The sequence below is a fragment of the Macaca fascicularis genome, chromosome 3 (assembly GCF_037993035.2).
Source record: "Macaca fascicularis isolate 582-1 chromosome 3, T2T-MFA8v1.1".
NCBI classification, from domain to species: domain Eukaryota; kingdom Metazoa; phylum Chordata; class Mammalia; order Primates; family Cercopithecidae; genus Macaca; species Macaca fascicularis.
In genome coordinates, this window is record NC_088377.1 from 4456184 (window position 1) to 4477681 (window position 21498).

The 21498-nt window shown below is 51.1% G+C and overlaps 1 protein-coding gene and 1 long non-coding RNA gene across 14 annotated transcripts in view; one reads left to right on the forward strand and one right to left on the reverse strand.

The window, feature by feature from the left end:
- SLC37A1 (solute carrier family 37 member 1) overlaps nucleotides 1-21498 on the reverse strand; it is an 82298-nt gene that overhangs the window by 8521 nt on the left and 52279 nt on the right. For 10 of the 13 annotated variants that reach the window (XM_065541353.1, XM_074033966.1, XM_074033963.1 and 7 more), the window contains 8 exons: nucleotides 18648-18728; nucleotides 13665-13796; nucleotides 10310-10400; nucleotides 8537-8599; nucleotides 7623-7708; nucleotides 6567-6615; nucleotides 5390-5463; nucleotides 3985-4063 (listed from right to left, as the gene is read on the reverse strand). In XM_065541353.1, coding sequence (XP_065397425.1) covers nucleotides 3985-4063; nucleotides 5390-5463; nucleotides 6567-6615; nucleotides 7623-7708; nucleotides 8537-8599; nucleotides 10310-10400; nucleotides 13665-13796; nucleotides 18648-18728 — 655 coding nt within the window. Of the gene's footprint in view, nucleotides 1-3984; nucleotides 4064-5389; nucleotides 5464-6566; nucleotides 6616-7622; nucleotides 7709-8536; nucleotides 8600-10309; nucleotides 11258-13664; nucleotides 13797-18647; nucleotides 18729-21498 lie in introns of all 13 variants that reach the window. The other 3 variants (XR_012431965.1, XR_012431963.1, XR_012431964.1) reach the window with 1 other exon arrangement.
- Nucleotides 1088-10359, forward strand: LOC141409793 (uncharacterized). Its single transcript, XR_012431969.1, has 3 exons — nucleotides 1088-1205; nucleotides 5088-5183; nucleotides 10228-10359. It is a non-coding gene; the product is annotated as an uncharacterized lncRNA (long non-coding RNA).

Genomic DNA, 21498 nt, shown 5'->3' on the forward strand with positions numbered 1-21498 from the left:
GGGCAACCAAGGTCTGCCCTGTGTCTCGGGAATACTGCAACGCAAAAGCAAGCAAGCTGGCAGGAGGGAGCTTGGAGGAGAGGAACATTCCCAGGAGCTCACAGCACCCCCAGAGAGCCAACAGAAGACTACGTTGAACCTCATGACACTCCCATTTTTTGTGTGTGGCTGAAAACCTGTTACCAATTTCACATGATTCAATCTAACAAGAAATAAAACAGGATACCCTGAAAGGGCAGAGAAACATCAGTGAACACTGAAAATATGGCAGGAAAAGTAAAATGTTCGATACAAAGGTGGAAAATACAGTCAAGAATCTCCTTGAGAAAGTGTAAGAAAGAACAGGGAGATGGGCAGGAAGGGAAAGAAAGGAAAGTTGAAGGATTAATCCAGAAAAGCCTACATCTGACTAATCTGTTTTCCAGAACGAAAAAACAACTCAGAAAATGGTAGGAAAACTTATCAAATGAATAGGGGCCCAATTCCCCTAAAGCGAAGGGCAGGTGTTTCCAGACTGAAGGGGCCACCAGGTGCCCAGGACGGTGGGTGAAGAAAGGCTCCAGGCGTAAGGAAGGGAACCTGGAGATTTCTAAGAGAAAAAAGAGAAGGTCAGAAAGCAAGGGCTGGGGTCAGAATAATGGGGGCTGGAAGACAGGGGTTCTGAAGAGAAGGTGTTTCCACGTCTGCATTGCCTCAGGCGAGAGCAGAATCCAGACACCACTGTGCACTTGTAAGCTTGCAGAACGCACCTCCCCTAACTCCGGAAGCTACTAAGAGACCGTTTCCACCACAGGAGGGGTAAACAGGGGTCTAGACTGCTAGGGCTGTGTTGAGGGCAAGAGAAGAGGGGGACTCCCAGCACCGTGGTGACAGGTGCTCTGGGGCAAAGCTGCGCAGTGGGCGGAGTGAGGCTGATGGTGTGAGGAAAGGGGTGGGGCGGGGCAGGACGCCGACCACAGTGCAGGGAAGGAAGAACTTTGTCGGAAATGTGGAAAAGAGGAAGAGAGGAGATGTGTTTACTCACCCGGGAAAAAACAAGATGTTTCTATTGAGGGTGCATAATTAAAGTTTCTTTCTTGGCTGGAAAGTGAAGGGCAGGAGTGTGGCCAGTATAACTGAGGGGGAGGGAGCCAGGCCCCCTCTTCCGTAAGAGGAGCACAGCTGAGATGTTAAGAGGATGAACCAAGAAACATGAACATACACAGGTAAGCAGAGAGAGGCAGCTGAAATTGCTGCTTCTAGACAGACAGGGCTGGGGAGGGGGATGGAACGCCACTGTACAACATAATAAGTTTGTAGGACTGTCTGGCTTCTAAGGTACATTATGTTTTACTTTGATACATAAAAATTAACTTGAAAAAATGCAGCGCTCTATTTAATTGCTCTGCATGAAATGCACAGGAACGGCAACCTTTGCGATTCTAAGGACTGCAGACGCCCCAGGCGCACACCGTGTCAACCGACCATATGGCACTTGGGAGAAGGCAGGGGTGACTTACAATTAGTCATGCTTTGCCTCCACCCGAGTCAGTGCCAAGGAATGGACGGTGACACTAAGTAAGCATGCGGGCAGCTCCCTCGGGAAGGGCCTTGGCTGACATGGTGGCCTTCCCACTGGAGCCTGTACTTTGTCTCGCTGGGCAGCACTCAAGGAATAATGGAAGGAATAATGGAAGGAATAATGACTGAGGCGTGGTGGTGGGGGTGGGCAGGCCTGAGTGCCATTTCCATGGTGACCATTTACTGAGCAGGCAGCAGGCACTGATGGGTGGTAGCGCCTGGAGGAATTGGGTCCTGGTCCTGCCTCTGGTGTGACGTAGCAGCCATCAAGGTGGGCGCAGCAGCTCCGCGGACAGTCAGGACTTGGTGCAGGTTAACAGAAGGCCAGAGGGGGTCCGGCGTGCGTGCCACCTTCCTTGTGAGTGGGCCAAAGGCATTCAGAACTGCGCCTCCCTTCCACCCACTCGGGGGCAGTGGCGGGCAGTGGCCTCTGTTCACAGATGCAGAGTCGCTACCCATAGCCACAGACTTCTGCTTCCCTCTCATTTTGAGAAGAATATGAAGAAAAATGTGTTTTTTCACCTAGTTCATGATTTCCCTCTTTTTTTACACTGATGCTCTGCTTTAAAGCAGCAGTCGGGGTTTTGCCAGTGGAGCGCCAAGTCAGCTTTTAGAACAGGGTTTCACAGCAGTCAGACCAAATCGCAGGCCGCAGGCCACTGGGGCACAAGGCCAAGAGAAGGCCGCGCAGTCACAACGTCAGTCAGAACCGAGCTCAGCCCTGCAGTCCCCCGACTTCCTACTGAGATGCCCAAGAGAGAAGATCAGAGGGGTGACCACCGCCACCACCCAATACACTCAAAGCCCCTCTGGATCCAGTGAAATGAAGGAACCAACATTAAGGGCAGAGACAAGCCTGGTCTGGTCTCACTTTGGTGAACAGCAAAAGCCAAAGTGTGGCTTTCTGAGCAACGGCCACCCTGCCCACTGCTTCTCAGAACAAGGCAGTGGGTCACATGAAGCCAGCCCTGCCCCAGAAACAGCAGCAGCAGCAGCAGCGTGGAGCTGGGGTTCCCGCCAGCCAGGGGTGGGTGGGGCGCCTGGGGCCTGTCCGGCCTGGCTCCTCACTGGGCACTCAGCCACGTGGGCCCTGGCTGTGATTCTAACTGGGAGCAGCCCGTTCAGTTCAAAAACCCAAGCAAATCCCATCCTCCTGGAGCTTCCGTTCCAGTGGTGGGAGACAGAGGAGACGAAGCAGAGGAGCGCACTAAATCCCACTGCGGATGGGGAGAGTGCTCTAGAGAACAGACCAGGGAGAGGCGGCCTGGCGGCCGGGCCAGAAGGGTTCCCCCGTTCTCAGCAGGTGGTCCCAGGAGGTCTCGCTGACAGGATGACATCTGAGCAAAGACTCAAGGCATGAGGGAGTGTGGCACGAGGTCACCTCTGGGGACCTTCCCAGACACAGGGCATGGCCAGAGCAAAGAGCCCGCACAGGGGCCAGCCTGGCCTCTGGAGGAGCAGCAGGGAGGCCATGCGGTGGGAGGGCTCTGCATTCTGCCATCACTGAGACAGCAGTGGACACCCAGAAACGTGCTGTGGCTTCCAGCCTGCTGACACCAAGGCCACGGGCAGCCAAGAGCAACATCGGCGCTCTGCACGAGCCCGCGGGAAGGCTCCAGCGCCAGGTTCTGGCTGACCTGGGTTTACTGAGCCACCTTCGTCTAGCAAACACTGGGCTTTACTGCTTTGAGAACCCCACGCAGCAAGTGACTCACCAGGTTGGCACCCCAGGTCATTAGCTGTGAGAGCCACACCTGGCAGCCCCCCGTCACCTCCCACGTGTAGGGAGGACCCTCCTGATCTTCACCTGGCAGGTGTGGCAGCTCCTGATCTTCACCCGACAGCACAGCCACTGTGTGTGCTGCCCGTACAAGGGCTCAGGGAAGGCCATGGCCGTGCTGTCGGGCTGCACATGGGCGAGGAGACCGGTGCTCTGACAGTTCCCACCTGCCTGCTCCCTAAGGGAATGGGTTGCTTATTCTGCCACCTTTTTAAATTCCAGAATATGCCACTGAATTCTCTTCAAGAGCTTCGACGATGCCGGTAACACTCAGAACCCTGTATGCTTTTGGACCAATTAGTTTTTCTGTAATAAGACTCTGCCTTTCTTGAGATGAAGGCAATAAATAATGAGTGGACCTGAGTTAGCCCACGGGCTGTAGTCTGCCAACCACTGCCTCGGGTGAAAACCTGGACACACACAGCGAGTCACACGCGCATCTCCCTGAAGCCACCCGGGCATGCACGACCATCTCTGCGCCGTGTCCCCTGCGCCGTGTCCCCTGCTATCTGCTCGTACTGTAAGAAGCCGGCCCACCCGATGTTAGCGGTGCAGTTGGAACCCTGGGTACCTGTTCACGAGCATGTGACAGTGTGATTTCCACTAAGACACCAAACATCCCAGAGCCAAAACTCTCTGCGCACCTACAGAGCCGGTCCCGTCGATGATGGCGGTCACGGTGGACAGGGCGTGTGCGTTGCCTTTCAGACTTTTATGAGTCCCCTAGAAGAGAGGAAAAACAGATGTGGAGCTTGTCTCCATAGCATGAGAAGTAAACCTAAGCCTCTGTATGACCATTTACTCGAACTGCTCTGCAGAACAATTCAGCGTGAGGTATTTCCCATTATTTAAACTCCACCCCAAGTTTGCCTTGGAGAGTTAAAACTTCAAGGGTTTTTAAGAGTCAAAAATCATCAGAAATGTTTGGTTCTAGTTACAAGAACCTTAGGATTCTCTTCAAATAAAAAAACTTTGTTCAGCACAGTCCTGCTCCTCCCTGAGGCCCCAGAGCAGCCAGTGTGAGGTGTGAAGATGTGTGACACGCGCCCCTGCCCTGAGCTGCACCGGCCTTCCTTCCCAGCACCCGCCTTCCTTCCCAGCCACGTCCACATGTCTGCTGGATTCCTCAACAGGCAGGGCCTTCCTGGGACCCCTGTCAGATGTCTCTGCAGGACCTGAAATTCAACCTGATTGATAGCAAACGCCAGGGGAAGAAGGGAGGAGGGGAAAGCCGAGAAACCAAGGCCGGCACGGGTCCTCGGTGAGCAGTCGCCAGGAGCTCCGGTTTTGAAAATGTTGCATAGATAACAGGCAAAAAGCACAAATTGAGGACAATAGGAGGGGGAAAAGATCAGGTGAAACAATGCCTGAAAGCCTAAAACTATAAAAATGAACCAGCGTTCAAAAAAATAAATGCTTGTATATGCATGTGATAACGTATATAAAATAAAGAACAGAATACACAATATGAAAATCATCCAGAACCTGTGTATTTTGAAGTCTAAAAAATAAGTGAAAGTCTCTCCTCTGCCTCTATCCCATGAAGGCTGACCACTGCTAATGGTCTGATGTGGATCCTTCCAGAACTTTCCATGCCCATGCAGACACAAGTCTGCATGCTCACGCACACTCAGGCAGTTTCAGGACACGCCCAACACAAAGGTGACCAAGGCGGGGCGTGGTACCTGGATGAGGAGGGCCAAATCCCCCAGCGCCTCTTCCCGGCCCGGCCCCTCTCTCTCTGCAGAGATCTCCAGGACAGGACCCCTCCCCTGCCCCCTTGGAGTGAAAAGGTGCCTGAGTCATGAGGATGGTGCCCAAGAGCCTTTTGTTGTGCTGAGAGGTGAGTTTCGCGCCAACCTGCCCGTGATTCTAGAAGCGTGAGGAGGGGGGCAGGTGCAGGAAGGCTGGAGACCACAGATGTACGTGAGCTGCCAAAAACGTGCTTCTGCAAATACGGTTTTACTAACGGTAATGGAGGCCACTTTTGTCACGAATGGCAAATGGCGGGGTGCCCACAGGGCCAGCGTCTCTCCCAGCTCTACTCACCAGGTCGGCAGAGACGGCGGTGGTGATGAGCGCGTAGGGCCCACTGACCAGGGCTCCGCTGAGCAGCAGCATGGCTGTGGGAGGCAGAGGGGCAGAGAATGGAAGCGCGTCCTCCGGAGAGCCCCACATGCATGGGAGCCGCCCGAGGTGGGCGCCTGGGGAGCACAGGGAGGGGTACAGCAGAAACAGCTTCCTCTAAACTTGTCTAGTAAGGCGCTAAAGCAAATCATACCCTCCCTAAGACTCAGGCTCATTCACCCTTGAAGGGCAGCAGCTGCCGCCACGAGGGAGCGAGCACAGGCCGGACCCTGGGCCTGACCCAGGCCTGGGCTGGCCCCTGCTTCATCTGCGGCAGAAAGGCCTGCCTCTCGTGACCCACAGCTGCTGTGGTGCTCGCTGAGGGCAGACTCCCACCCTCTCCCTGGACCACGTGGCTTCCTAAACTCTCCTCTAGGCTCACACTCAGGTGAGGAAGCTTTTGGCCTGAGGGGTCACAGGAAACTCCGCTTCCTCTCCTGGGGGCAAGCTGCCTTTTGGATAATGTTTAAGGGGACCACACACATCCCCACTGCTGGCTCGTTAGGACAGAAAGCATACTTTTAAGTGCTGGAGGCATAATTTGATAGCATGGCCTGCAGGGTGTTCAAGATAGTCCTCCAAGGTTATGCAACCACTCCTGGAGGGCAGCTGGCAAAGCTGGGAGGAGGTGGCTGGGGGGGCCACTGGCTGTGGCTCCCGGCCGGACCCTGCTCAGGTCACACTGCCAGGTTCCTGGCTACCTGACGCGGCCCAAGGGCTAGACTGGGTTGCTCTCACCACCAGGGGTGCAGGTTGCAGGTCGCAGGCTGCTGCAGCCCCGCTGAGGCCTCAGGAGGGGCTGACCTCAAGGTCACCTCTGGCTTCTCCACTGAGTGCCCAGGGCCACTGCCCCAGACCAGGCTCGCACTCTCCCGGCTCACAATGAAACCCGCAGACTGGCAAGCCTTGTGCTGGGGAGAGGAGACTCTGGCCTCTCCAGATGGCTTCACCCAAAGAAGGACATGGGACAATTTTAGCCACACCATGTGCTCCAGTTAAACCAACTCAATGCACCTGTTGATTTTAATATTTCATCTTGCCAGTTGTGTGAACTTTAAAAACGTATGTGAAAGAAAAGCAGGAAGGCCTCCATACTCACCGATGGTGGCCTCGAGCCCCATCTTGCTGATGGTGGAGAAGATGTACAGCTGTGGACATCAAGACACAAGGTCAAAGCTATGGCTGGCTGCAGGCAGCACGAGATGGCTGGAAACCTACTTCTCAAAAGCCCGGCGGGTGATTCTCAGGCAGCCATCCCAAGAGTGGAAACCCCTGAAAAAGAGTGACGGCCACGCCCCCTCCCATCTCAGGCATTGGGCCTTGTCCCCACCACGAGGGCTTTGGACCAAGCACTCCGGGCGACCTGGGGAAATCTGCAGGGTGCTCCCACTCTACATCTCCAGCCAAGGGCAGCCTTCTGGAGCTCCTGATTTGATTTGAGAGTCTGACTGCCAAGTCCTCAGGCTTCCCACCCCCGATGGCAGCAAGGGGCCCACCCAGGCATTTCTTCACTCAGCATTCTTTCAGGGTCTGTGTTGGGCCATGTCCAGGACCCCAAGATGGCTGAAAGTCAGCCCTTGTTCTGGGGCTACTGGAGAGGCAGACGTGCAGAGCTACAGCGTCCACTGACAAGCCTGTTACCTCTAATGTTACGACGATAAAAACAGTAAGGATGTGCATTGTTTCTAACCCACTGCAAGATGGTGCTACTGACATCCCATTTTCCAGATGAGGGAACTGGGGTACAGAGAGGGATGTCACCGCCCAAGGTCAGGAGCTACGAAATGCTTGAAAAGTGCTATGCACCATGTGTCACAACGAGAGGGGTCAACGATGCCTAAGAGGTGGCGGAGGTATTGCAGATCCCAAAGGATGGGCAGGAACTTGTCTGGGGCAAGGGGGCACCCCAAAGCGAGGAGCAGCTTGTGCACAGCTCATGCTGAACCAGCAGCAGCTGTGCATGTGGGGGAGGGAGCCTGGTGGAGGCCCGCAGGTGCAGAGGGAGGGGTCAGGGGACAGGAGGCACGAGAGGGAATGAAGTGGGCTTGTCAGGAAAGTGGAGCATGGGACAGATAGGAGAGGATGCTGGCTGGTGAGGAGGACAGTGGAGATCTGTCTGCAGGCTTTGGGGCCCAGGGAAGGCAGCAGGGCTGACCGTGGGGGCTGCGAGCAGCAGCATCAGGCCGCAGGTGGAGGCCCTTTTCTCCAGTCGGTCTGAGATCACACCTGCCAGGATCCCACCTGCAACGGAGAGGCGGGCTTCAGGCGCTGACGTCCCAGGGCATGAGCCCACGGGGAGGAAGCAGAACTGCAGGAGCCCGGAGAACGGCCTCCTCCTTTCCCAAGCCCCTCTCTCCATGCATCACGGGCAGGCAGGCTTCTCACAGGCCTGACCTCCCCACAGGCCTCCATTGGTTGTGGTCAGATGTGAGAGTCTTGGAGACATCTGTGAGTTCAGGTTTTAGACCACTCTTGAAGCCCCTTTATCTATCAAGGTACTAAGGTGGCCAGTCTGTCACCTGCCCAGGAGGCATGCTGCTGCTGTTTTTTTTGTTTTAGTTTTGAGATGGGGTCTCACTCTGTCACCCAGGCTGGAGTGCAATGGCATGATCATGGCTCACTGCAGCCTCAACCTCCTAGGCTCAAGCCATTCTCCCATCCCAGCCTCCCAAGGCTGGAACCATAGGCTCGAGCCACCATGCCCAGTTATTATTATTTTTTGTAGAGAGGGGTCTTGTTATGTTGCCCAGGTTGGTCTTCATAACAAGAAGAGCTCAAGCGATCCTCCCAACTCGGCATCCCACAGTGCTGGGATAACAGGCATGAGCCCCTGAGCCCAGCTGGCATGCTGTTTCTGAGGGAAGCTGTTCAAGTGCAGAGTCAGGGCCCTGGGGAGGGAGGGGAGACCATGAGACCACCCCCAGGTGACGGCCTGACCCTCCTGGGCTGGGTCCACTCAGGGTATACGAGACCTTGGGGAACCCTGCTCCCTCTGAGCAGCGAATCAGCTCAGGGATCATGCGCCTTGTGAAATTATTGCTGCAGCAGAACAGGTCTTAATGAACTCACCAAAGATTCCGCCCACGTCAAACAGGGTGGAGAGCTCCCCAGCTTTCTTGGCATCAAGGTGATCTATTAAAATGACAATGGAGTGTGAAACAATGAGGATCTCTTTCATGCATCACAGTGACACACCATGGCAGAACAGGATCCATGCACGAGACTCCAGTTCCATAAGCTTGATTGACACCAAGGAGCAATTAGCAGTTAACTCAGATTTAAAAAACAAGTAACATAGAAAAGATGAAAACACTCTTAACCAAAAACCGTGGCTTTCCTCTGCTCAGTCTAATTATCCCACCTTTGGTTCAGAGGCCCCCCAGGGGCCCCTCCACCATGAAGCTAGATTAACACAGGACAGAAGTGGGGGTGTGGAAGAAGCCTGGATGCTCGAGTGTCCTGTCACATGTGCTGTCTGACCACATGACTTTAGAGCTGCAGATGAGGACACAGAGGCCTCCCAGCACCAGCTCAGGGTGCCCTCCACTAGATTTTGTACAAGTTCTGGGCTTTAAGGTGGACTGAGCCAGCCGTGCGTGAGAAAGGAGACTGGGCTTTAAGGCGGACTGAGCCAGCCGTGTGTGAGAAAGGAGACTGGGCGGCATCTGGGGCTGCAGGTCAAACCTGGCCTTTCCGAATCATCAGTGGCACGGACGGGAAACTTTGCTTTTTTCAAACAAACTGGAAATGCCAGCAGTTCAAGACTCAAGTCCTGAGAATGTCGCCCCTTTTGCAACCACAGGGGAAGAAGGGAGAAAGAAGGCCCAGGCTGTGTGCAGCTCACCGGCTGAAGTGAGGCGGGGGTCACGAGGCAGGGAAAGAACCTCAGGATCCGAGGGCGCTCCTTGCTGCCTCCCCACTCACTGGTCCTTGGGCAGGCCCTGTCCCTGCTAGGCTGTGGGACAGTCCCCACACCACCTCCTCAACTTCCCTCCTGAGGTATTCAGCCTCCAGCCTCGTGCTGCCAGCATTCTCCGCTGGTGGGATCTGCATCCCCAGAAAAGGTGGTCTGCGCTCCTCAGCCTCCCCCATTCTCAAAGGCCTCCTCTTTGAGACATCGCCGGATCCTGCCCCTTCCTGACGGCCTGGTGTCTTCTTGTCTTCTCCTTCCTCTCACTCTCTCTGGCTCGCTGGGCGAAGAGCCCTCCACGTGCTCCTGGCCCATCCCCGCTTCCTCTCAGCCAGGGTTCTGGTTTCCCCACTCAACGGCCCCTTCCCTTAAGCACTCTTCATCCCCTCATCTGTCCTGTGGTCACACATGACACGGGGGAGCATGTTACTATTTCACTGGCACGTTTTCTCATAATCTAGAGCTGCAGCCACCGCGGGGCTTCCGAAACGTAAAGCAAACTGTTGGCCCTGCCAAAAATGAGAAGTTATCTCCCAGAAGCTATTTCCAGGTCAGAGTATTAGGGATTTCTTCTCTCAGGTCCCCAGAGGCCTTGCTTCTGCTCACTGGCTGCTATGATCCAAAGTTCAGTGTAGCCCACATTTAAACGCAGGCGGCCCCAGAGCAGGAAGTACCTCATGAATTGGTAGCCCTAGCTGGGATAGAACGTGTCAACCGTTAAGCCCCATAAAGGTTACCATTATGGCAATACAGTTTGCATATCTGAATTCTTTTTAGCCTATGTTTCATCATAGTACTTTATTCAAAAGTGTGTCTCTCAAATCACCCTTTGTGACCTTGTGTTTCCAAGACTCTAGAAACCAGCAGATAGAAGAGAGTTCAGATCCCAGTCAGTGTGCGGAACTTAACGTGTTCTAGCAGCGGATACTCACCCACATTCGTGATGTACAGGGGCAGCCAGAAGAGGAAAGTATAGCTGACCAGCTTGGCGAACAGCAGACACAGCGAGAACTCGATCACGCCCTGAAAGAGAGAGCGGTCGGGCGTCTTCTCCAAATGTGGAGCCAGCAGGTGTGTGTAAATATGCAACAGAGTTAAATATGACTTCGCTCCCATAAAGACACCCTGTCTTTGGTCTGGCTTTAGCACCTCCAGACACGTAGTGGGGAGGGTGCTGCACTGCTGTGTGGTGCAGTGAGGATGCGGGAACTGTGGGGCACTCACCCCAGCAGGTGCACCAGGGAGGGGCAGGACCCCTGACAGGGGTGGGGCCACAGCTGCAGCTACTCTACTGTCACATGGGGTGCAGGCCCAGTGTGGCCAGATTTTCTGCTTTTCAAGTGAAGACAGAAAGCCCTATTTATCTATGAAATTTCTGAATTTTGAAATGGAGACTACCTATTTTTTTTTTTTTTTTTGAGACGGAGTCTTGCTCTGTTGCCTGGGCTGGAGTGCCGTGGCCGGATCTCAGCTCACTGCAAGCTCCGCCTCCCGGGTTTACGCCATTCTCCTGCCTCAGCCTCCCGAGTAGCTGGGACTACAGGCGCCCGCCACCTCGCCCGGCTAGTTTTTTGTATTTTTTAGTAGAGACGGGGTTTCACCATGTTAGCCAGGATGGTCTCGATCTCCTGACCTCGTGATCCGCCCGTCTCGGCCTCCCAAAGTGCTGGGATTACAGGCTTGAGCCACCGCGCCCAGCCAATGGAGACTACCTTTTAGGATCAAAACCCAGTGTCTTTACATCAGAGTAGAGTCAATGAAAACATGTACGGGTTTGATTTTCATACGACATCGGCTGGAAAACTTAGCTATTAAAGAAGTTCTCGTATAGCCGGGCGCAGTGGACTGAGTACTGAATGGCTCCTTCTTCTTCCCTGGAACTGAAATCACTGTAAATTATAAGGCCATCTGGAAACACACAGATCAAACAATTCCAACCATTCTGTCAGCACACAGGCTCACAGGCTACTGCATCCCGCCTGTGAGTACTACAAACCAGTCCGCACCAGGGAAAACAATGAAAAGAGACACGTAGGTACGAGTGAGGAAATCGAGTGGTGGGTTCTGTAAAATGCCTGTTTGTGTTTGTTTCATGTCTACTTTCAGAAAGAGGTGGCACTTGTGAGATAAAAATTCCAGAGGCCATCTGAAAATTCAGAGTGAGAAATCCAGTAACACTGTGGTGCTGAATCTCCGGGCTGTCTGTGCACTGAAAATCAGCCAAAACGGGGGCCGGGGGAACCCAGCGCTCCACTTCGCCAAGTCATTCTAAAATGAAACGAGTTGATGTCTTCACAATTGATGAGGATGTGTGCGTGTAATTTATCGTATGCCTTTCACGGGCCTGGCATTGTGCTTAGCAGTCATTAAATGACCTCCCTTCATCCTCAGAACAACGTACGGTATTACCCCAGGGATGGAGCCCATGTGACAGATGAGGACATGGAGGCTCAGAGTGTGCCACACTTGCCCGGAACATCCAGGTTGGTGATGGCAGGGGGAGGCTTGAGCCGGCCTCTGAAGCCCATACTGTCTATAACTCCACTACATAAAAACCTATATTTTTATAACTAGTGTGCACCCTACTTTAGTACAAGTATTTGGGGGTAGCTACAGAGGAGGGTATAGCAGAAAAGGTCACTAGTTTTTATTAAGGACACAATTAAAAACAAATCTTTTGACTTAAACCTAGCAGCTTCCACAGGCCGGCATGCACAGCCCTTTCCCCATGAGCTGGTGTCACGCCTGGGCTGGGACGTTCTTCTCTGGCTGAACACCGGCCCACGGTCTGCCTCTGCAGACCCAGTTTCTCCTGGGCACTGGAATACTTTCTGTTCTGAAGTCCAGGTTCTCCCCAGTCTTTAATTTCTGTGATATGATTTTGAGGTCTGGGTTGCACTGCTTGTGCTTCCAGCCCTGACCTGCTGAGGGGCCTCGGGCCTATGCCCTGACCCTCTGCCTTTCTCTAGGTCGTGTCAGCAAGTGAGAGCTGTGTCTGCTCCCTGGTGCTCTGGCTGTCAGTGCTGGAGGGCACGGCCTGGACAGTTCCCCCGGACAGCCTGCCCAGCCCACATGGCAGGGTCTGGTCTCCCTCCCGTGCCCCTGCTCTCGGCTCTCTGTCCCCATCGGAAGAACACAGCCTCTCCACACCCTGCGCATGGCTCCTTAGATTCTCTGCTGAGGGAGTCCATGAATGTAATAAAAACTGAAAAAGCAGCAAGAAATCTTACAGTGCCCGTCCCGCTCATCTGCTCCAAGTTAGCTCATCCTCAAGACTGATCACCCACTGTGGGGCACGGTGGCGCCCTTCTAGTCTGGAGGCAACGCCAGCAGTATAAGTGAGGACCAGCCCGGTCCAGATTCTGACTCCAAGGCTTCTCCCGCCTGTGCTGCTTGTTCTTCCCTTGGTCCCTGCATCCTCCCTCTCACTCTTGGAATCCTCTGTTCACCACGCACAGGCAATCAGACCATGGGCTGTGGCACTGAAGGCATTTTTTTTTTTTTTTGAGACAGAGCCTCACTCTGTCGCCCAGGCTGGAGTGCAGTGGTGTGATCTTGGCTCACAACCTCCACCTCCTGGGTTCAAGCGATTCTCCTGTCTCAGCCTCCCAAGTAGCTGGGATTACAGGCGCCTGCCACCATGCCTGGCTAATTTTTGTGTTTTTAGTAGATACGGGGTTTTGCCATGTTGACCAGCCTGGTTTTGAATTCCTGACCTCAGTTGATCCACCTGCCTCGGCCTCCCGAAGTGCTGGGATGACAGTGCCCGGCCCAAAGGCACTTGAAAGGGAAAGAGAATCCAGCCAGGCTTGTGAAGGCCATGGCACGGCACTCAGTGACAGCACCTCCCATGGGCTCACGCTCAAGGCCTGTGGGAGGGCAAGTGTACCGGGGAGGGCCGGGCCACAGGGGCCAGGTGGCACAGTAGTCAGGGCCTCAGTTCCCCAACCTGTCACGTGGGGAGGCCCAGGGCGCCAGGCTTTCCGTTTTTCCAGTGAAGGCAGGGAGCCCCATTTTTCTATGAACCTTCTGAATTTCTAAATGAAGAAAACGAATTTCAAAAAACAATTTCAACATGGTATGAGGCAAACCAAGTATCACTGCAGACATATTCAGTCCTGAAGCTACCAGTGTGCAGCGTCCGGCTTCGGCTACGGATTCGAATCCCCGGGTTCCATAACCACAGATCGCTTTGTAAGCTTAATCATCAACTGACCAGACTTCCCACAGCCAGCGCAGCAGCCCTTTCTGAAACTTCTGAAACTCCTCCTGGGCACGTTTACTTACTGGAATTTTCAAGGCTCCTGTGAAGCTGATGGCGGCTGTGCCACTCCCGCCGTCCCCGGGGAGAATGACGACATGGTTTGGGTGGATGGAGCCCTTCCCATCTGACAGCAGCAGGCACTGCATCTCGGGGTCCTGGAGGCAAATCCATTGGGAACAAAAGGGAAAGGTGTTACCAGCTGGGCAGTCTGGGTGAAGTGGGGCCACGCTTCCTAATGACGAGGGTGCCTGGCGGCTCTCTCTTCCACTGCCTTGGAGACATCCTGGGTAACATTCCCACGTGGCCACTGCGTTACAATGATTAGCATTCATGCATTTTCATGAACAGCTAGGTACACAGATCCTCGGAACCAGAAATTCTAGGAATCTATTTGCAAAAAATAATTTGAAAAGTAAGAAAATACGTATAAAGTAAAATGGATGTCACATCATTGAGAAAAATTAGAAAATTCAAATACATCCATACGAATGACATCTTGCAAAAAAAAAAAGGTTGGGAGATTTTAATGACAGGAAAATGCTTATGACACATTAAATAACACATCATTCAAACCTGCATGTCATTATAACCTCAAATAATGTTTAAATATCTACATATATAACTAGGCAACTATAGGATCTATTTCTAGAAAGAAAGCAGCTAAAATCTAAGCCAACAATGCTTGTCACTGAGTGGTAGAATTACATGTAATTTTTATCAAAATGCTAATAAGAAATTCTTTACATGATCGTGTATTTTTTAGGAGCTCACAATGGCCATATATGACCAGAAACATTATTTTAAAATACACCCATTCTGATATTTATGAATTCTGATCGTCTAGATGTCTCTGAAGGACAAAGTATACATTCATTAAAGCAAACAAGAGTGATCCCCAACCTAGAGTGGGATTTCAAGTCAGAGCAAGGATAACATAAAAATAATCTTAGCCTGGGCCACACAGTAGGACCTCATCTCTAGGGAAAAAAAATAGTGGAATGTGGTGGTATGCGCTTATATTCCTAACTGCTCTGGAGGCTGAGGCAGGAGGATCACTTGAGCCCAGGAGGTTGAGGCTGCAGTGAGCTGCGATTGTGCGGCTGTACTTCAGCCTGGGCAAGACCCTGTCTCAAAAAAGAATGAAAATAAAAATGTTCTTCATGAATGAACTATGAGGTTCAAGGTCTTACAAAGAAATGCATCTCAGACCTTTCACAAAATCAAACAGGCTTGTGGTACTTATCTCACTATAACCTGTTTTAAGTTGGACTAAAAATGTAGTTTAATTAAAAAAAAAAAAAAGAAAGAAAATGGTAATGTATTCCACATTCCCCTGTCCCTTGATATTTATAATTTTCTTCCAGTGGAAAAAAGAAATTTGGAAACCGGGTGGCAGGTGGGACTGAGTGCAGCCCAGTGTGGGCACCCAGCGGGTGGCCTCGGGGGCAGCTCAGTATCTACGTTCCCCCAGGAAGCCCGGCTTCACGGCTAGGACTCTGGCATGGAGAGCGGGTCTCTGATGAAGATACTCACATGTGGCCACATAGTCAGGTGCTCTGGAATGAAGATGACAAGCCTGAGTGCAAATGCCTAACATGCTTCCGATGATAATTCCATCATGGCATGCGAAAACGAAGAATGGCGACTGAACTTCAGAATAAACTTTTCTCTCATGAGTTCTGCTAATCGTCCAGTTTAGGAAACTGAATCAGTAATGCTCTACTGTGGCTAAACACTGGAATCTTCTGTGGGGGGCTTTGAGAAGCCCCGAATTCCCCCAGCCCAGCTGAAGCAGTCCCTGGGGCAGCCCCAGGCGAGTTCCACTCATAGCAAGCTGAGGGCTACAGGACTTCACAGGCTGTTCTGTAGGAAACAGGCTAAGCAGTGGGTGAAATGCAACCAGCTGGAGAAAAGTCAAGTGGAAAGAGGCCGCTTAGGCAGGAGAAGCGCACCCTCTGACCCACACAGAAGTGACTGCAGGTCGACACAGAAGATCTACCTGGCCTCAGGTAGGACCCAGATGCACAAGGGCCACCCACGGCCCTTGCAGGATTTGTGAAGTGCTCCAGGGTCCACTTGCTGGGCTGGTTTAAAGCCACAGACACAGACCCTCTGCTCCTTATCTAAGCAGCAAGGAGCCCCCTAGACAGACAGAAGGCTCTGTTTCTGCTGAGAGTAGGCCCTGTGCTCACACCCACTCATCTTAAACAGGACTTGCAGCCACCATGCCCCAGTTGCTTACTTCTGGAGGAGATGGGAAAGACAGTGTGGGGCCATGGCTGGTTTTCCAAAACAAACAGGGGGGCTGCTGCTGCCTCCTCCTTACATAGCAAACAAGAAGCCACCGGGGGGACCAAGACAAGGCTGGAGGCCAAGAGGCACCTCTGCCTCTAAACAAGCAGTATCCAGTCTGTGTCCCAAGAGCCCCAGATGGGATCTGTGGAGCCCCTGGCGGGTGTGGGGGCTTCTGTGGCCAGTGCACGCCACGCTTAGGGCTTACACTTTCAAAGAGAAAAGGGCTCCCTCTACTAAAACACACACACACACACGCACAACAAAAATCCACACAGATGCACGTGGGGGGACTGTGTAATAATGACCGCTGTATCTAAAAATGCTAAGCTCACCCCGCTACCCGATGCTGTCCGCAGCTTCCCTTAGGAAAGGCCATCGCAGAGAGATTTGTGGAGTTCCCACTTGGCGTGCAAAGTACGCGGTGGAGTCACATTCAACCTCCAAATACCCACTCCGCGCTCATGCTGTGTTTGGTGGGCCCAAAAGTTCTTGAGCCACAGTCAATCAGAAGGATCCTCAGAGATGTCAAGGAGGAAAAGTAACAAGTGACTACAGGGACGGCAAGTGCAACCACCCCCAAAACAATCCTCTAAAATGCCCATGGGGACTTGTGGGCTTGCCACATGGCCAAGTGACAGCAGAGCCTCATTCTCTTTCCCACATTTGCTCCCCACCCCGCAGCTTTCTTTACACGTCTCTTCACGAGGCCACTGAGAAAGTGCCTGCCATGTGACATAATTTAGCAGCTGTCTGAAAAGGAGTGGAGGTCAGGGGCCCAGTGGTCACTCTGGGAAAGGGGACATCCAGGGTGTCCAGCCAAACTCGCGGGGCACTCTCCCCACTGACCCTGACCCAAATGCAACGGCAGGCCTGCCGAAAGGGGGCGCCACGCAAGCGCGGCCAGCACGTGCCCGGTCGTGGTCATCTGAAGCATCACCCTCAGCCTGAAACAAGGCCTGCCAGTGCCTTTACTTATGTAACTGGCTCCTTGACAGCAAGTTCGTAAACAGCCTTTCTTAGAAGGGCCCGGAAAAGGAAAGAGAGAAGCTATACTCAGAAGCCAGGGCTAGTTTTATGGGTCAGTTACTACACCAGAAGAAAGGGCCTGTGGTCTTGATTCAGAGCAGGTGGCCAGCTTCAGTATCATCAGAGAGGGGCCACAGTCTTTTGGACACTGATTAGGACATGATTTGTTTAAATGTGAATTCAGAAGTACAGATTTTAAAGCATTTTGGTTGAATTAGTCACTGCCTGCGATCTCCTTAAAATCCAAGAACCCAGATGCATGAGACATCATTTTTCCCTTTTCTAATATTTTAGCCACCACACATAAATTTCCCCAGTCAATAAAAAAGTGAGACGCATGTTTAGTACATTAATCCTTTAAGCCATTTGATTTAAAAGGTAGGGAGAGCAGCCCCTCACACATGCCGGAGGGGGCCCTCTCCCAGAGGAGGCCCTGTGTCTGTAGAAGGTTAAACCTGATTTAGAGGCTGGGCGTGGTGGCTCACGCCTGTAATCCCAGCACTTTGGGAGGCCGAGGTGGGTGGATCACCTGAGGTCAGGAGTTCAAGACCAGCCTGGCTAACATGGTGAAACCCTGTCTCTACTAAAAAATATAAAATTCAGCCGGGGTAGTGGTGGGTGCCTGTAATCCCAGCTACTTGGGAGGCTGAGGCAGGAGAATCGCTTGAACCCAGGAGGCGGAGGTTGCAGTGAGCCGAGATCGTGCCACTGCACTCCAGACTGGGTGACAGAGTAAGACCTTGTCTCAAAACAAAACAAAAAACCAAACCAAACCAAGACAAAACAAAACAAAAACTCTCATTTAGAAAGAGAACAGCTTATAACTTCAATGATTAAACTCAAATTTAAAATGCCTGCTGTGTCTTGGTGTGGTCAGCTAAGCAGCGGCAATGGGAGGAGCTTCTACAAGGATCGAGGATGGAAAGGGTAGGGGACAGGAGGCTCAGGTGCCAGCGGTGGGCAGAGCCTGCACTGAGGGCTCCCCACTACTGCAGAGGACAAGGCAGATTAACTTAGCATTTCTGTGTCCCGAATTCCTCATCTGTGACATGGGGGAAGGGGAGACGCCTCTTCCTGTTACCTGCTTCTCCTTTACCTTTTCTGGGTCCCATGATGTCAGTTTTCTGTGTGCACCTCATGTGGCCAACCCACCATGCGCCCTCACCCTGACACCCTCTGTGCTCAGGCACCTGCAGACTCTCCCTCCAGTCTCTCACAGCCAGGCACCTGCAGACTCTCCCTCCAGTCTCTCACAGCCAGGCACCTGCAGACTCTCCCTCCAGTCTCTCACAGCTCTGTTCCAGCACTGTCTGCCTAGGGAAGCCTACCCCAAGGCCAGCTGAAAATAGAGCCTGCTCAGCCTGTCTTCCTTGTACTTGGCACCTCTTGGGGGACATCTCTGCTTGCTTTCCGTCTGCACCAGCACCACCCCCCACACCTGGAATAGTGCCTGGGACATTGAAAGCTGCGGAGCTGCTGAATGAATGAATCGGTTAAGTGTAAAATCCAAAGAAAGCCAATAAGGGCAAACTCAAATTTTACTGAAGAAATTCAATGAGACCTAATTTTTTTAAGACCTGGATGTTTGTGACACACGTCACATAGGCAGAGGGACAGAGAGAGCTGACGAGGCTCAAAGGAGTTTTCCTGCAGCTCTGACATTCTAGGAAGTGTGTGTGACTTACCAGAGGCCTGTTCTTTTCGGTCTTCAAGATTTGCTTCTGGAGTCTCAATCTGTTTGTACCATTCTCAGAGCCTTTTGAGTGCTGGGAAAAAAAAAGTTTCATTAGAGCAATACTGATTGAACAGTTAGAAATTAAACCTGGCTTTACTGTAGCAAGGATACTTACTATTGTCCCAAAAAAGCTACCAAGAGGACATAAGACAACTGATTTAAACAGAGTAATGGTTGGTCTCAACACTCCAGACTCTCAGATAATAGAATGTGAAAATCAAATCCTTTCTTGAAGAAAGGGCTAAGACAGAGGTGTAACCAAATGTAAAAATATCCATTAACTTTTCTTAATGAGTGTGAGATTGTTTCAACGGTTTTGAAATGAAAAGGCACAGAACCATCTTTCCGTTTAACACGTGAGGAACACCTGCCCTCCCTAGGCCAGCCGATTGCTTCTGCAGGAAGAAAACCCTCCCTACGGAAGGAGAGTGTGGAAGCCCAGAATGTGCTCCACAGCCCCAGAATGCGCACCTGCCGCTAGCAGGTAGGGGTGTGGAAGGACTCGCTGAGAGCGCCAAACCTCAAAATCATTTCCAAATTATCTCCTGTTACCAAGTGAAAAGTGAAGAAATGAAGGCAGTTTCTTGGGCACTAGAATAAACGTACCATTTCCTAATCATTATTTCTGTAGGGCTCTATGTAGAACCCCTTTTGAAGATAATTAATGGTATAAAAATAATTGTTGAAATTCTCTAATGGTAAAATTTCATTTTCTTTAAGAAATAGTCTAAGCAAACTTCCTTTAAAATAAGGAATTAGTCTGTACTTAGAAAGATGTTATTCAATCACTCTAGTACAAATCATAACAAAACAATTTCTAAGGCCTAGAGAGGCCCAGGCGATTTAGATTTCTGGCACTAGTGCTGGATCCATTTGAGAAGAAAAAACCACCAGGCTCGCACGCCACCTGTGAGATCTGCAAGTAGAGATCTGTGAGGCCTCCAAACGGCGGGAAGCACGGGGAAGACAGAGCATGGGTTAAACTTCGTTCAGATGGACAGTTAGATCCCACCCTTTACATTTCGAGGCATTTCCCCTGAAAAGGTTTTTGAAGGTTAAGAAAAACTACTGATCTTATTACCTGAAAATGTAACAAACTATCTTTAAAAATACATTTGTTTTGTGCTCAGATGGAGCGCAAAGCCTGCCAGGCTAGGGGTGATGATCTGGCCGGTTCATCCTCCGACCGTTCCAGGCCGAAGCAGAGATGGGCTCCTGCTCCCCAGCATTTGGGCCCCCCGCAGCGTGCAGAGGCCGCCAGCATTACCTGGGCCCTCTTCTTTCTGCTTTTCAGCCAGGAACGTGGGTGCTCAGGCAAAGCCTATCTTACAATTCCTTTTCAGTTTGATGTGGTCAGCTAAGCAGAAATAATGTTAGGAAATGCTAGGAAGTCTCCTGAAAGGGAAGGGGCCTGTCCCTAATTTCCTTTCCCTCCTTCCTCCCGGCTGGAATACAGATGTAATGGCTAGAGCTCCAGCAGCCACGGACCAATCATTCACTCATTCATTCAACAAATAACTATTAAGCATCAACTTTGTGCCAGGCACTGTTCTAATTGGTTGGAATATATCACCTTTGGCGTGAAGCCATGCACAGGGGAAGAACGAACAGACAAGAGGTGTCTGTGTCCCTGGCACTGAACACACACACCCCACATCATCCTGTGCTGGCTCTCTCTAGATTTCTTGAATAGAATAGAGAAATACCTTCCAATCTCGTTTTAGTCACTGCCTGTGGGCTTTTCTATTGCTTGCTGCTGAACACAACCCCAACTAATATGAAGATATTAATAAAAAGCATTAATTTTGGCACAACTGATACAGGGTTTTGGACCCAATGAGGTCCTAGATTAGGGCACAAAATAGATATCCTAAACCTAAGTAACCTAGAAATCAAATATAAATCAAAAGAGCAAGTCCCCATGGCTCTTCAATAGCACAGGGCAGAAGCATCAAGAGACACATTCTTATTAGCACCCTCAGACTCAAGGCAAATGGTAAAGAATTGAATACTCTCTTTCATATTAATTGTGATTCATTTGAAACAAAAACTAATTAGAAAAATCAAATCTGGATCCGATCAAGGTTTCCAGTTTACAGGAGATACAGGGGATAGAGGAAAACGTGAAACACACCCCAGGCACAAGGTCAGCAAAGCCTCAAATGTGGGAAGCTTGGCAGAAAAAAATGACCATTTTTTATTTTGACAAAAATAATTCAAAGGAGAATAACACCAAACCAAAAAACCAAACATTGAGGTCTTATAAATTAGAAGAGGCTTAAGAGGCATATTAAATTCACCAATCACAAGAAGTGGACCTTGCCTAGGCCTTGCTTTAAACACGGTGCAAAATCATTTATGAGACAATCAGCAGATCTGACCACTGAGTAGTTGTGTGATAACAGAAAGGATTTAGATTTAAAAAATTTATAATAGCATTGTTGAGACAGAATTCACATACTGTACCATTCACTTATTTAATGTTCACAATTCAGTGGTTTTTAATCCAGAGTTTTGCAACCATCACTACAATTTGAGAACATTTTCATCACCTTAAAAAAACCCCATACCTATTAGCAGTCATCCTCCCTTTCTTCCCACCCTAGTGCCTGACAACCACTCATCTCCTTTCTGTCTCTAGGTTTGCCTATTCTGGACATTTCATATGAATGAAATAATATAATATGTGACCTTTTGTGACTGGTTTCTTCTGCTTAGCATCATGTTTTTTGATGCTATTGTAAATGAAATGGCCTTAGTTTCATCTTTGGATTGTTGATTGCTAGTTTATAGAAATACAA